The 14,337-nt window shown below is 39.0% G+C and overlaps 5 protein-coding genes across 7 annotated transcripts in view; 3 read left to right on the forward strand and 2 right to left on the reverse strand.

Moving 5' to 3' along the window:
- Positions 1-4,104, forward strand: part of LOC104783082 (protein EXPORTIN 1B) — a 9,861-nt gene extending 5,757 nt beyond the window's left edge. Inside the window, exons 19-32 of the mRNA XM_010508196.2 lie at positions 690-755; positions 831-929; positions 1,042-1,122; positions 1,207-1,296; positions 1,444-1,529; positions 1,614-1,694; positions 2,071-2,253; positions 2,467-2,533; positions 2,676-2,786; positions 2,923-3,030; positions 3,115-3,252; positions 3,333-3,470; positions 3,560-3,664; positions 3,771-4,104. Coding sequence (XP_010506498.1) covers positions 690-755; positions 831-929; positions 1,042-1,122; positions 1,207-1,296; positions 1,444-1,529; positions 1,614-1,694; positions 2,071-2,253; positions 2,467-2,533; positions 2,676-2,786; positions 2,923-3,030; positions 3,115-3,252; positions 3,333-3,470; positions 3,560-3,664; positions 3,771-3,893 — 1,476 coding nt within the window. The 3' untranslated portion in view covers positions 3,894-4,104. The remainder of the gene's footprint in view (positions 1-689; positions 756-830; positions 930-1,041; positions 1,123-1,206; positions 1,297-1,443; positions 1,530-1,613; positions 1,695-2,070; positions 2,254-2,466; positions 2,534-2,675; positions 2,787-2,922; positions 3,031-3,114; positions 3,253-3,332; positions 3,471-3,559; positions 3,665-3,770) is intronic.
- LOC104783161 (ADP-ribosylation factor 1-like 2) lies at positions 4,362-6,202 on the forward strand. The gene is made up of 6 exons (XM_010508303.2): positions 4,362-4,659; positions 4,977-5,067; positions 5,176-5,291; positions 5,397-5,456; positions 5,539-5,604; positions 5,690-6,202. The coding sequence occupies exons 1-6, from the start codon at positions 4,603-4,605 to the stop codon at positions 5,876-5,878; spliced, it is 579 nt and encodes a 192-aa protein (XP_010506605.1). The 5' UTR covers positions 4,362-4,602; the 3' UTR covers positions 5,879-6,202.
- Positions 6,430-8,957, reverse strand: LOC104783246 (serine-aspartate repeat-containing protein I). The gene is made up of 4 exons (XM_010508409.2): positions 8,693-8,957; positions 7,797-8,277; positions 7,502-7,708; positions 6,430-7,408 (listed from the first exon to the last, which is right to left on the reverse strand). Exons 1-4 carry the CDS (start codon positions 8,804-8,806, stop codon positions 6,603-6,605), a joined length of 1,608 nt encoding a protein of 535 aa, XP_010506711.1. The 5' UTR covers positions 8,807-8,957; the 3' UTR covers positions 6,430-6,602.
- LOC104783428 (uncharacterized protein At1g51745) lies at positions 9,191-13,021 on the forward strand. Of its 3 annotated transcripts, none has more exons than XM_010508684.2 (5): positions 9,191-9,563; positions 9,641-9,874; positions 9,975-10,513; positions 10,625-10,891; positions 11,136-12,843. In XM_010508684.2, the coding sequence occupies exons 2-5, from the start codon at positions 9,693-9,695 to the stop codon at positions 12,443-12,445; spliced, it is 2,298 nt and encodes a 765-aa protein (XP_010506986.1). In that variant the 5' UTR covers positions 9,191-9,563; positions 9,641-9,692; the 3' UTR covers positions 12,446-12,843. The 3 variants fall into 3 exon arrangements, with proteins under 3 accessions (XP_010506986.1, XP_010506908.1, XP_019099553.1); XM_019244008.1 differs by lacking the exon at positions 9,191-9,563 and having other exon boundaries at positions 9,693-9,874; positions 11,136-12,683; positions 12,830-13,021; XM_010508606.2 differs by having other exon boundaries at positions 9,191-9,874.
- LOC104783339 overlaps positions 12,930-14,337 on the reverse strand; it is a 2,085-nt gene continuing 677 nt past the window's right edge. The window contains exon 2 of the mRNA XM_010508524.2: positions 12,930-13,374. Coding sequence (XP_010506826.1) covers positions 13,119-13,374 — 256 coding nt within the window. The 3' untranslated portion in view covers positions 12,930-13,118. The remainder of the gene's footprint in view (positions 13,375-14,337) is intronic.

The raw sequence follows: 14,337 nt of genomic DNA on the forward strand, positions 1-14,337 counted from the left end.
GGAAAACAGATTTCTAGTGATGGTTATTCGCGATTTGTTAAGTTTATGTGAAGTCGTCAAGGGAAAAGACAATAAAGCTGTTATTGCGAGCAACATCATGTGAGTTTTTTTCTACATCATGGATCCTAGAATTGAAACCTATTCATTACATCTTATCAAAATTAATACATCTACATTATATTGTTGATTTTGGCTTGGATTGTTGGTACTTATGTAGCGTGAGATTTTCTCTAGAAGTGGATCACTTGTTACCTGCTAGCATTATATATATCCCAAAACTTAAACTTGTCCCATGCATGATTTGTTTGAGTATTTGACCTGTGTTCTTGTACATTCGCTTCAGGTATGTTGTTGGACAATATTCAAGATTCTTAAGAGCCCATTGGAAGTTTCTGAAGACAGTTGTCCATAAGTTGTTTGAATTTATGCATGAGACGCATCCTGGTGTTCAGGTAATTCTTCCCTTTTTCAAGTTGGAATTAGAATTTCTGTAGGAGTTATAGTTTCTTGGCTGAATCTTTCATATTAAGTAGAACCAGTTGAGAATTTGATTTCATTACTATCCCTTCATATCTGATTGTACCATCCTTTATTACGTCTCAGTGTTCATAAAAAGTCATTGCTCACCTTGTTGCTGTCCCTGTGGTCTTTGGGTGCTCTGGTTTATCTAACGACCTACGTTTTTTTAGGACATGGCATGCGACACATTCTTGAAAATTGTTAAAAAGTGCAACCGAAAATTCGTTATTGCTCAGGTATGAACTGGTCCGTTTAAGACACCTTTTAATTCTTATTTTATCATCTAAAAAGTGATATTCTGTGCTTTTCAGGTTGGAGAAAGTGAGCCATTTGTATCTGAACTTCTTTCAAGCCTTACTACAATCGTTGGAGATCTTGAGCCTCATCAGATTCACACATTTTATGAATCTGTAAGTATTGTTAGTCGTGTCTCTTTGATGGAGATGTGAAGCTATTTCTTATTGTGATCGCATTCTTTGTCTATCTCTCTCTCTCTCTCTCTCTCTCTCTCTCTCTCTCCAGGTTGGTACTATGATCCAGGCAGAATCAGATCCTCAGAAGAGGGGTGAATACCTCCAGAGGTTGATGGCTCTCCCGAATCAGGTCTGTTAAGTGTTAAGTAAAAAGGTACTGTTCAGCTTTTGTTTTTGTCATAGCTGGCTAAAGGTATTTTTTGCTATGATATAGAAATGGGGAGAAATTATAGGACAAGCCCGCCAGAGTGCAGATATCCTCAAGGACCCAGATGTGATACGCACTGTGCTTAATATCCTCCAGGTCTGATATCTTACAGTTTTTGGCTGGAATTTTATTTTATTAATACATTAGAATTTCATACATAAATATAGGATTCATTATGGTTGAACTGGTGCATTGGAAGACCTTGGTTTTTATTACATGGTATAAACTTATATACGTGTGCAGACAAATACGCGGGTTGCAACTTCACTTGGAACAAACTTCTTATCTCAAATTTCGTTGATCTTCTTGGATATGCTGAATGTTTACAGGTAAACTCTTTATGCAATAGTTATGTTGCAGTTAAGAGTTATGTGGTAAACATAATTGACGTAATTCTTCCTCTTCTGCACCAGAATGTATAGTGAACTTGTGTCAGGCAGCATTGCTAATGGGGGCCCATACGCATCAAGAACATCTCTTGTTAGACTTTTAAGGTAGGAGGGCAATGTATATCAAATAAAAGCACAGATTTTGATCCCCCTCTATTTCAAACTGGAATAACATTACATCTTTATGCTTCACGGAACAGGTCTGTTAAGAGGGAAATCCTTAAGCTGATAGAAACATTTTTAGACAAAGCTGAAAACCAGCCACACATTGGAAAACAGTTTGTTCCACCAATGATGGATCAAGTACTTGGCGACTATGCAAGAAATGTTCCTGATGCCAGAGAATCAGAAGTNGCATCAAGAACATCTCTTGTTAAACTTTTAAGGTAGGAGGGCAATGTATATCAAATAAAAGCACAGATTTTGATCCCCCTCTATTTCAAACTGGAATAACATTACATCTTTATGCTTCACGGAACAGGTCTGTTAAGAGGGAAATCCTTAAGCTGATAGAAACATTTTTAGACAAAGCTGAAAACCAGCCACACATTGGAAAACAGTTTGTTCCACCAATGATGGATCAAGTACTTGGCGACTATGCAAGAAATGTTCCTGATGCCAGAGAATCAGAAGTCTTATCACTCTTTGCAACGATAATAAACAAGTATGTATCTTCTCTGTTTCAGTTTGCCTTATTAATCCACGATGTTTACAGTCTTCTCTTTTAAAAGTATTTTTATTTATCATCATGGATTAATTGAATTAGTTGATGCATAAAAGTTTCAATAGTGTGAAATCTCCAAAGAAGTTTTACACAAAATGTACCATTAAATTGTATTATCTTCTAAGTTGGCAACTTGTTGATGTGTTCCTGTAGGTACAAGGTTGTAATGCAAGATGAAGTTCTCCTCATATTTGAAGCTGTTTTCCAGTGCACATTGGAGGTAATGGATTCTATGCTCCATTGAAAATACTTCCAACATGTGCATTTTTAAGTCAGTCCACACTTTGGAGATATTATGAACAATGTACTGTGATTCGCAATCGTAGTTATGCATCTAATGAAGGTCAAATTGTTTTTTGTAGATGATTACTAAAAATTTTGAAGATTACCCAGAGCACCGCCTCAAGTTTTTCTCGTTACTTCGTGCTATTGCTACATTTTGTTTCCGTGCCTTGATACAGTTGTCAAGTGAGGTTGGTGATTATGTTCTTCAGTTAGTTTTCTTTGCATGATCTTAGAAAGCTATTAACGCCCTTTCCATATTGATAGTTTTCTAGTAATCCCTGAATTTTTCTTGTTTTTTGTGCCTCTTTATAAATTAATCATTAGCAACTGAAGCTTGTGATGGATTCAGTTATCTGGGCATTTAGGCATACTGAAAGAAATATCGCTGAAACTGGGCTCAATCTCTTGCTCGAGATGCTGAAAAACTTCCAGGTTTTTTCTCGTTGTGTTAGCTGTTTCACTTTTATCCTCTTATGTTTGTTCATGATGTAACATGTTCTCTCTGATTTGTGACAGAAATCTGACATATGCAACCAATTCTACCGAACATACTTTCTGCAAATTGAGCAAGAAGTATTTGCTGTCTTGACCGATACCTTCCATAAGCCAGGGTTCAAGTTGCATGTTTTGGTGCTGCAGCATCTATTTTCCCTGGTACAAATTCCAACTTACATAAAAATCTGCCACTTGGCTAGTTTATGCAGAATTAAAGGATCGATCATAAAAATATTCAGGTTGAGAGCGATTCTTTGACGGAACCATTGTGGGATGCTGCAACGATACCTCATTCATATCCAAATAATGCTGCCTTTATTCGTGAATACACCATCAAGCTTCTAAGCTCATCATTCCCCAACATGACTACAACAGAGGTAACTAATCTAAACTTGCCTAAACCAGAGCATTTTCTTTTCTTTGATTGCGACGTATCTTGAAAACTGACAACACACAACAAAAACAGGTGACACAGTTTGTGAATGGACTATACGAGACGAGAAGCGACGCTGGCAGGTTTAAGAATAACATACGTGACTTCCTTGTACAGTCCAAGGAGTTTTCTGCTCAGGTATATTCCTAAGAGATTTGCTACAGATGAAATTGGTATCTTATTTCCGTTAAGACCACATATCATAAAAAAAAAAAAAAAAATGAACTGGATTTGATTTGTTCAGGATAACAAAGATTTGTATGCTGAGGAAGCTGCTGCTCAAATGGAGAGAGAGAGACAAAGAATGCTTTCAATTCCTGGACTTATAGCTCCCAGCGAAATTCAAGACGACATGGCTGATTCTTAAGTCTTGTCGTGTCTTAGATGAATTATGTTGTTTTGTTTCTGATGATAGTAAAAGGCTTCAAAGAGTTTTTTTTTTTTTTTTTTTTTTTGAGTAGTAGAGAGCTTCCTAATCGATTTTGAGAAATGGAAAGCTTAGAAATGAGAGAAGTGTTAGGTGCGTTTGGATTTGGTGTAGCTTACTACATAACAGTTTTTAACCGGTTTAGCTAGTATTCTTCTTCTTCCGTAAGACTGGATGATTTGATTCAGTATTATCAAAATGAAATATGTTTAGGAGCTCAACAATAATCAAATTCTTTGTTTTAAACGAAATATTAACCGGCCTAGTTGGGCCTTGGCACTGCACTACGAAGAGCAATTTCCTCCAGCAACTCGTTTAATCATTAACCGGTTTTAAACCGACCTTAATTGATTTGACTTTTATAAACCGGATTAAAATTGAATACTATAGAGAGAAGACCAAGTCGAATCTAACCTGGATTGATTCCATTGTACCCAAAAAAAAAAAAAACGCAACCTTTCTCGGGAAAATCTTCAATCCCTGGAAGAACAAATATCGATCATCTTACGCTTTTTGATTATCTCTGTTTTCTTCAGCTTCTGTTAGGGTTTTTGTCGATAAGAGAAACCAAGTAAACATTCTTCGTGTTGTTGTGAGGGTTTAATAAAAGCTTTTGGGGGTGAGACTGAGAGAGAGAGAGAGATCAGAGATGGGTCAAACTTTTCGTAAGCTTTTCGATACTTTCTTCGGAAACCAGGAGATGAGGGTACTACTACTCTCTTTCTCTCGTCCCTTCCGCTTTTGATTATTATTTTTTTCCTTTTTATTGCTTTTGATTGTTTACTGAATCATTCTTCCCCTTTTTGTTGGATTCGTGTGTTAAACCTATCTTGTGTTCCTTCCTTCATTCATTTGTTACGAATTATATATGATTGATCTTATTCAGTAGTCCAGCTTTTGTTTTGTGTATATTGATTGACCCCCAAGCTCAATTACTAGAGGTTTTGGTGGTGTTTCTTATGTGGTTTAGGGTTTCTCAAATATGATTGTGATGATCTCTTGGTTGTGTGTTTCGTTTACCAGGTCGTTATGCTGGGGCTAGATGCTGCTGGGAAGACAACGATACTGTACAAGCTCCACATTGGAGAAGTTCTCTCAACCGTTCCCACAATCGGTAGGTCAGATTGCTCAAAGCGTTTTTTTTTAGATTTGGACTCTTGCGTTTTTTTTGAACTGTCTTACGACTTGTTTGCTGAGGATTTTGAACTTTTTTCTTATACAGGTTTCAATGTTGAGAAAGTTCAGTACAAGAATGTGATGTTCACTGTTTGGGATGTTGGTGGCCAAGAGAAGCTCAGGCCCTTATGGAGACATTACTTCAATAATACCGATGGACTTGTAAATTCTTCACTTCTTTTTGCTTCTGTGTGTTAGTTAGGGAGATATGATTCTGCAGAAGAGAATTCTTAAGACTGATGATTAACAAAATTGATGCATTTGCAGATATATGTGGTAGACTCCTTGGACCGAGAGAGGATCGGTAAAGCAAAGCAAGAATTCCAGGTACCTTAGAGAAATTACACAAAACTTTTGGGTAAAACTAGTCTCTGTGGAGTGTCTAACCTCTGCTTATTGATTTCTTCAGGATATCATAAGAGACCCATTCATGCTCAACAGTATCATTCTAGTGTTTGCCAACAAACAAGACATGGTAATTAAAGTTCAAAGCTCTAGCTTTCCTTATGTGATATCCTTCTTATTTACCAATATTGATCCAAACTCTTTATGAATCTCAGAGAGGAGCCATGTCTCCACGAGAAGTATGTGAAGGGCTTGGCTTACTTGATCTCAAGAACAGGAAATGGCATATACAAGGCACATGTGCTCTTCAAGGAGATGGCCTCTATGAAGGCTTAGACTGGTTATCCTCTACGCTCAAAGAGGTTAAAGCTGCTGGTTACTCATCCGTTGGTCCCTCGTTTTAACACTCACTCCATTTACTAGCTAAAATTGACATACGAAAAGTACCATATCAAGCTCTCATGGTGTTCAGTCTATCCACCATTATATATACTTTTAGTCCATGGCCAAAGTCTTCTTCTTGGCCTCTGATATGTTAGTAATATCACAAAATCAAAATCTTCCAAATACTTATAATGGAAGTTGTTACTCTTTTCTTTTGTCTCTTCATATGGCCCTGCTTCTAGAGCTTCATTGTAAATTCTGATGGATAAAAAATCTGCAAAATTCTCATGGGATCATCAAGTGTCCCTTGAAGCTATAATAGATGATTGATCTTTTTGCGTCTCTGTCATCCTTGAAGCTATAATAGATGATTGATCTTTTTGCGTCTCTGTCATCCTTGAAGCTATAATAGATGATTGATCTTTTTGCGTCTCTGTCATCCTTGAAGCTATAATAGATGATTGATCTTTTTGCGTCTCTGTCATCCTCTGTTGAGTGTTGAGCTTTGGCTCTTAACTTCGATAAATTAAGAACATACAGCTAAATGAATGGAGAGATTATTGCAAAGCCGTAAAGAAATTACGAATGAGATTAAAAGTAATAGAATTCTTTAGAAAAGATGTTTGGATTTTTCTTAAAAGGAAGAAAAACACAGCAGAAGGAAACAAAAGAAACATCAAAATATCTTTCCAAGAGAGAAAGGAAATGATTTCAAAAAGAGGCGAAAATAGTTTTTTGTCTTCTTTACTCAGCGCCCTTGTGTTGTTGTTGCTGACTCTTAATACCAAGTTCTTTGACCATCTTTATTAGTTGCCTCACGCTTACGTCTTTGAAGCTCTCTTCATCAATTGTCTTTTTCTTATTCTTTTTCTTATTCTTCTTCTTAGCCTCGGCCTCTGCTTCTCCCTCTCCATTGATGCTAAGATCCATCTCCACAGCATCCTCCTTGTTCTTCTTGTTGCTTTCTACGATTGATTCTGCTTCAGGTGGAGACAACGGAGTTTTTGTCTCATTACCAGCAGCAAGAGTCGACGAAGAAGAAGAAGAAGCTGGAGTCTTCTTATCTGATAGAGGAGCCTCTTCTGATTCAATGTCAATCGATTCCTCAGATCCGCAACTGTTTTCTTCCAACTCGACCTCGTCTATCTCATATTCGGACCATTCATCGCTGTCTACTTCAAGTTCCTCCTCAGAAGCTATCTCATCGACTTCTTTTGATTCATCAGCTATCAGAACTGTTGTGACCGAGTTTACCATACTAGCATTATCACTAGCAGAGACTTTAGACTCGAATGCCTCTTGGTTTGTGTCAACAGCAACAGCATCAGCATCATCCTCCTCCGGATCAGCTTCATATTCTGTTTCATCTGAATCAGACTCAGACTCAGAATCAATCTTCATTTGTTGAGACTCTGAATCTTTGTTGCAGGCCAGAGTGTTTGCGGTGGTAGTAGAAGCAGCATGGTCTACGACAACAAAGTCATCCTCCTGCGATGTTTCTTGTTCTTGGACTAGAACAAAACTGTCTGAAGCTGAAACCGTGTTGGAACCTGCAAAGAAAGCCCCCATGAAAATTAAGAAATGCAATTCAAACAAGAAAATAATGAAGCGAACAACATTGATGGGTATGCGAGTGCGTATACCTGTTCCATTCATCTGTTCCTTACTAGTGGACGCATCAAAGAAAGTGATATCACCAAGATCACCATATAATATGTCAAGATCTGAATCATTCTTTGAACCATCCCATTCCTTCTCCATTGAATCATTCAAATCTCTCACTGACACAATTTCTTCAGCCACCTTTACTTTCTCTGAGTTTTCATCTGATTTTGCCTGGAATTTGGAACCTGCAATTTTCAACCAAACTTGATTACTAACTCATCCAAATTACAAGAACATGGAAATAATCTGTTTTAATAACGAGGCATCGCATACCTGCTGGAGAATCTTCTCTTTCAGCATCTTCGTGCTTCTTTGCAGGTACATTTACGGATTTCAAACTCAGGTCAGCCATAGATTCTTCAAGCAATCTGACAGACCTTCTGGTGCTGTACACCCTCTGAACCGACTCATCCTTCTTACAAGATGCAGCTGCCTGAGCCCTTCTCGTGCTTCTCGCCGCTGGAGTTTTGCTCACGTTGACCTCAGGGATGGCATCGGTGACGTCTAACTTTACAGCAACCGAGGTCGCTGCTGCTCTTCTACGGCCTTGAGGTACTGATGGATGTAGGAGCATATTCGTGTCTCTGTTCTCTTGCTCCATTTCTCCAGCGAGGGACTTACCCACATAACAAGAACGGGTGACCAAATCTGATGACTGAGTATCATCTTTGGTGGCCTTTTTCCGAGTAGTTCTAGCAGCAGTTCGAGCTACGCTGGTTGGAGACTGATTCATGAAGTCATCAATACCTTCAACCTATCAAATCAAAAGCAAAGCTAATGTTACAATTGCAAAACCATCAACAAATGTTAAAGATCAAATATGTAAAGACTTGAAACTTGATTTCGCAGATTTACACATAGCTTGATGAAATTAAAGGCAAATCTACGAGCAATAAGGCATTCTTAATCTTGTTTGATTAACCAGATCTTAAAAATACGATCTCAATGAAATCAAGCATCATCTGAAACCACTTCGAGGATTTCATACTCGTCAGTCGTGAACTATCATCAAATACTCTAGTAACCGCCCTAAATTTCTCAATTTTCAGTAAGCAAAGTTGTGGATCTCAAATCGATTGCAACAATATTACTTAAGACTTACAAGCAAGATGCGAAGACTACAGACACAAAATCTAAAGAAAGGAGAAGGCAAAAATAAAAAGACTTACAATCTCAAGAGATTTGAGAGCATCGGCCATGGCGACATTGGTCATATTGGCTGGGATTTTGTTCCTTTTACAGAAGAACTGTAGATCTCTTCTCGGAAGACTGTCGAAATCCATGGCGACGATCTTGAGAAAATGAGAGAAAAAAAACTTTGATTTGGGTTGAGGAAAATGACGGCTGCTTGACGTTTCTGCTTGATATGATGAGACTGAAGATCCGAAGACGAAGGATATTTATATACCATTTAGGCGAACACAAAAACCCTAACTCCCCCNCCAACCCCCCCCCCCCCCCGAGCAGATGTGACCGTTGCAGCGTGAATTTTGAATTTTGAAAATTATCTTAAAAAAACCCAACATGATATTATACTGGGCCTAAGATTAAAAAGCCCATAGTTTGGATTAGTGGATGGGCCTTTGATTCGGTAACGTAAAAAGCACGCGCTTTTAGGGGAGCGCGTGTAAAATTGAAAGAACTGCGAAGCTAGCATTCACCATCCGGAGGAGAGAGATTGAAAGAGAAGGCGAAAGAGAGACGGAGGAGCGAGAGAGATATACAGAGAGAGGTTTCAGAGAGTAAAAGAGAGAGAGAGAGAGAGAGAGAGAGACAGAGCCACTCGCTTACATAGTTTATTATAGACGGGCGGTGGAAAAAAAAAAGCTGCGAGGGAAAGGTTTTAACCTAACCTGCGTAAAGAGAGAGAGAGAGAGAGAGAGAGAGAGAGAGAGCGTAGGGTTAATGGGAATTTTCCAAATCTGAATGGAAAGCTTAGTCCTCGCCGTCTTCACTTTCTTCCCTTCCGTTTGTTTCAGTTGTGGTTTTGGATCCGCCGGGATTCCTCTGTATTACCGGCGGCTAAGCTGATTTTTTCAGGTAGATCAATACACACCGCCGTATAAGTTTTTTTTTCTGAGAGAATGGTAGACTTTTGAGGCCTTTTTTTGTGGTAGTGACGAATAAGATAAGAGAGAAAATAGTGTGATCTTGAGTGTAAAGAGAAGAATGGGAAGCCCAGGATCAGGTTCTCCGGATTGGACGGTGGGTTCTATTGTGTGGGTTAGGAGGAGGAACGGTTCGTGGTGGCCTGGGAAGATACTTGGTCAAGAAGATCTTGACTCTACGCATATCACCTCGCCACGATCTGGTACTCCAGTGAAGCTCCTCGGGAGAGAGGATGCAAGTGTGTAAGTCTCTTCTTTTTTCTTCTGTCTGTGTGAACTTTCTTTTGGACTTGGATTAGTTACTGAAAGCAGTTTTGTTTCAATCTTTTTAATATGTGGTTAGGGATTGGTACAATTTAGAGAAATCCAAGCGGGTCAAGCCATTTCGGTGTGGTGATTTTGATGAATGCATTGAAAGGGTAGAATCTTCGCAAGCATTGACTATAAGAAAGAGGGAGAAGTATGCTCGTAGAGAAGATGCTATTCTCCATGCCCTTGAACTTGAAAAGGACTTGCTGAAAAAAGAAGGGAAATTAGTTCCCTACAAGGCTAGAGATCACTCTCCTGATACAAACAGGGAAAGAATGGCTATAGTTAGGTTTCATGATATCTCTAATGGAACAAGAGAATCCTCAGATTATCTAGGGGTTGGTGATGCTACGCATTTGCTGAGAGATAAAGAGGAAGAACAACCAAGTTGTGAGGATGAGGCTGTACCTCGCATGAGAGGCTTGCAGGACTTTGGACTTAGAACCGCCTCTTCAAAGCGAAAGATTTCACGTTCCAATGGTCCTGATACTTCCTTAAAGTATCTTGCCAGAAGCAACTCTTCAGCTTCTTCGAGTGGAGATTTTAGCATGGAGAGGCCCACTTATTCCCTCGGTGAGATGAATTTGAAAACTTCCAAGTTTTAATTCCAAGATGGTTGGATACTTAAGGCTTCTGGCCCTTTTTTGACATAAAATTCATTTGAAAATTTTGGCTCCCTTTCAGGAAAGGAGAACACAAGGAGTAAGGCAGAGGCTAAAAGGCCTAAATATATGTTTACACCCAATGATACTAACGATGTTTCAGACCTGCATCAGAGTTTGCGAAGCCATAGGGAGGCAATGCATTCCTCCTTTGCCCGTGGTGATTCTCGTTATTCAGATTATGACCCTCCTGAATTTTTGGAAGATATGGAATCTGATTATTCTGAATCTGAGACTGATACTTCTGATATGGAGGAGGATACTGATGATGACATTCCCTTGCCGTCAGGTGGAGTATTTTTGGACGGCTAAAATCTTGTTTCTTATCAATATAAATGTGTTCTACTTTTGCGAAAATTGGCTTTCAATTGTGGCAAGCCGGCAATCATTTCTGAAGTTACTTTGACTAGAATTTGTGTCAAGCCTCTGAACTGTAAAACCTATTAACCTGTTTGGTTACGTAGACCACAATTTTCTGTGTCGTATAGGTGTTAGTTATGCCCTAACTATTGTTTGAAATCTTCTCTTTCCAGGAGCTGGGCGTCATTCAGAGCGACGCAATACTTTTAGTAGACATATGTCAGAAGAAGATGAAAGCACCAGCAGTGAGGAAGATCATTATGAGTCCTCCATTTCTGGCGACTCTTCCTACCTTTATTCCCACAATCCTGATAATGATGCTAGCACGGTTTCCAAGTGGCAGCTTAAGGGCAAAAGAAACTTGCGGAATCTTCCAAGAAGGTCTGCACGTAAGAGAGAAATGCACCGTAATCGTATGGAAGATGGAAGATATTGTGAATATAAGAGAAGGGCATTTGGGCAAAAGCCTATGGGTTATGGTTTAGATTTTAATGGGACAAATGATATGAGCGATGGTACTGATGACACTGATCCCAACGAAAGGCAGTTCGGGGACAGAATGATTGGACCAGGTGATAATTATCAGTTCTCATCTGTGGTTTCATCTAGATGTAAGAGCATCTACAGCCATGACTTGCTGGGCTGGGATGATGATCCTTGGGAAGGCCGGATTGGTATGAGTAAGCGAGGAGAAGAAAAACTTGAAGGTTTAGGTCAGGAGTTTGATGCTTCTCAAAGACACTTTGGCAGAAAATTGCGTTCTTCATTGATGGATGTGGATTTAGAAGTGCGAGGAAGCTATCAGAAAGGGCCTGTCCCAATTGTCTCACTTATGAGTAAGCTAAATGGCAGAGCAATTATTGGGCATCCAGTCGAAATCGAAGTCTTAGCAGATGGTTCCTCCGAGTCATATATTCAGACAATTGACTATTTTGGTAATGAAACAACTTACCCTGACAAAAGCTTTCTTCTACCCTCTGCTTGGAAGACTGCAAGAAGGAGTAATTCCCGGGTTCCTCGGCTGCAGCCATTCTCATCTTCCCTCGAAGCGGATGATGAAGCAAACTATGATCATTCTCCGGCCGATCAGGGAAGAAAACCGCATGTTAAGAAACTCGGTCTGGGAAGTTTTAGTAATGATGATAACTCGGTGAGGAGAAACAGTTCACTGCGAATTCCACGACCACCTGCAGAGAGAAAGCAGCAGCAGCAGCAGCAAAAGAAGTTGCTGAAGAACACAAATGCTACTGCTAGTCAAAAGACAAGGGCACTATCATCATTCAGCAGCGAACAAGGGCACAATGGGATGAAGGTGTTGCGAGACCGGACACACGAGCTCTCTAACAGACGGGTATTACCGGGACCACCAACTGTGGCCTGCATACCGGTCAAGCTAGTATTTAGCAGATTACTTGAGAAGATAAATAGACCGCCTTCAAAGCCAACTGCGAAATCCTTTAACGATAGAAGAAGAGATCAATAACAAGAGCTCTACTCAAGTGAAAACGAGATTTACAGGTACCAAACATATAACAATTCCGAGTCTCACGTTTAGGGCATTACAATTTCTGGGGTGATGGATCTTTTTGAGCAACCATCAGGCTTTTATTATGTGATGATTCTGAGGGAAAAATAGTCGTAGGGAGAACAGTTTACTTAGAGAGGCTCTGGTTATTTATTGGTACAGATCGGTGAAGAAGTAGAACAATATACCACCACTGGTACGTTTTGTATATATTTTATTTTTCTCTCTTTAGAAAGCTTTATGTATCTTTGATTTAGCTTCAGCTTTTAGTTTACTAGTCTTAGAGAGCTTTTTTTCGTTTCATTTGATTTATGACTCTTTCGCTGGTTAATCAAATTACAGATATAATTGATTTTGTTCTTGGGAGATTCGATTTGCAGATGATGTCTTTTTATCTGTCGTGGGATCATCCCTCATCATGGCTTTGATTAACCGCACCAAATTAAAAACCAAACGTCATTTTTGATTGGTTTGAATCTTTATTGTTAACACCCATCAACATAGACATAGCAGCAGAACATAACAGTTATTTTAGGACACTATATGACTTGGCAGATTGTCTACTTCGAAAGAACCTTATTACAACAACATTACACCAGTAAAAAGCAGGGAGAAAGATAGAGTGGGAGACTCAAACATGGTGAGTCTTGTCCGAGTCCTCGAGACTTGTGGGGCGAAACCAAGCAGTCTCCTCCAGCACCGCAGAGTCCTGGCGTGCACCTTCAGCAGCGGGGGTGTGCTCAGTAGTGGAGGGGCCGAAAACTCCTGTTTGGGGATGAGGAGACCAATATTTATCGGAATCTGGCTTTATGACTTCGTCAGGTACTGCAGTTGCATGCAGTTCATCCTCCACGTTCTTATCATACGCCGAGGAATGACCACTCCGACTATTGAGAAGAAAAGAAAGAAAAAAAAAAAAAATTAGATGACTTTTATTTATTTATCTCACCTTTTGTCGCATGTAATGTACGCAAAATAATTTAATCAGATCAATGCGCGATATCAAGGAAAATAAAAACAAAATTCCGGTTGGGTGGGAGATTGTTGATTGGTAGGTGAGACGTTGCCACCACAGAAAATACCCACAGGGCCACAACCACCCAAAAAAATAATGATTTCGTACAGTAGTCACTCTTTGTATAGATTTTTTATTTATCCGGTCATTGTATACTATTATTTAAGATGGAAAGTTTTGATTTTCATAAAAGGTAACCCCTTAAACGCCTTTTCACTATAAAATTGATATAAAAATCAAGTAATGTCAAAATATGTCATAGTCAGCCCCCATCAATATTTCTATATCTTCAAAGTTGTCGGTCCAATTCTTATCTTAATTTAACGATATGAGAAGATCAGCCAGGCCACGTCTACGTACTGATATCATATTTAGATGAAAATAACGTCTTTAAAAAAAGATGGAGTTACAGCAAAGAAGAAACTAAATGTGGTTTGTAATTAAAGATGTAAATTCATTAGTTTTGGTTACAGTTTTGAGTTTGACCCCCAGCTACTTAAAACTGCGAGTAAAGAAAAGGAATTTAATATTCTTCAAGGGTGTTGATGTAAATTACAAATACCGACACGTGTCAAATCCGGAACTAGATTTGTTTTGGTATTATCCACTTACGCCTAATGGCATATGCCATTTTTTTTGGTAGTAGAATGGTACAGTGGTACATATTGCTTATGCTTTTCGTACGAATATAATTATTTTCAAGAAAATGTATTAATATTTTAAGATATGGTAAAATGATTTCTTGGAGAGAAAAAGACTTTTAAGACTCAAAACTTATACACTTGTTCAAATATGACAGGGTGCTTTTTCAGATCCATTGCGTTTATATTAAGCA

Source organism: Camelina sativa, chromosome 1 (genome assembly GCF_000633955.1).
Source record: "Camelina sativa cultivar DH55 chromosome 1, Cs, whole genome shotgun sequence".
Classification (NCBI taxonomy): domain Eukaryota; kingdom Viridiplantae; phylum Streptophyta; class Magnoliopsida; order Brassicales; family Brassicaceae; genus Camelina; species Camelina sativa.

What these genes read in the sequence shown, in the direction of transcription:
- LOC104783161 (XM_010508303.2), top strand. Translation starts at nt 4,603, where the DNA reads ATGGGTCAAACTTTTCGTAAGCTTTTCGATACTTTCTTCGGAAACCAG. An exon ending in TCGGAAACCAGGAGATGAGG is followed by an intron (nt 4,660 to 4,976) that starts GTACTACTACTC and finishes TTCGTTTACCAG; the next exon opens with GTCGTTATGCTGGGGCTAGA. An exon ending in CTCAACCGTTCCCACAATCG is followed by an intron (nt 5,068 to 5,175) that starts GTAGGTCAGATT and finishes TTTCTTATACAG; the next exon opens with GTTTCAATGTTGAGAAAGTT.
- LOC104783246 (XM_010508409.2), bottom strand. Translation starts at nt 8,806, where the DNA reads ATGGATTTCGACAGTCTTCCGAGAAGAGATCTACAGTTCTTCTGTAAA. An exon ending in AAGAGAAGATTCTCCAGCAG is followed by an intron (nt 7,709 to 7,796) that starts GTATGCGATGCC and finishes TGAAAATTGCAG; the next exon opens with GTTCCAAATTCCAGGCAAAA. An exon ending in GGAACAGATGAATGGAACAG is followed by an intron (nt 7,409 to 7,501) that starts GTATACGCACTC and finishes CTTTCTTTGCAG; the next exon opens with GTTCCAACACGGTTTCAGCT.
- LOC104783428 (XM_010508606.2), top strand. Translation starts at nt 9,693, where the DNA reads ATGGGAAGCCCAGGATCAGGTTCTCCGGATTGGACGGTGGGTTCTATT. An exon ending in GGGAGAGAGGATGCAAGTGT is followed by an intron (nt 9,875 to 9,974) that starts GTAAGTCTCTTC and finishes ATATGTGGTTAG; the next exon opens with GGATTGGTACAATTTAGAGA. An exon ending in GAGGCCCACTTATTCCCTCG is followed by an intron (nt 10,514 to 10,624) that starts GTGAGATGAATT and finishes GCTCCCTTTCAG; the next exon opens with GAAAGGAGAACACAAGGAGT.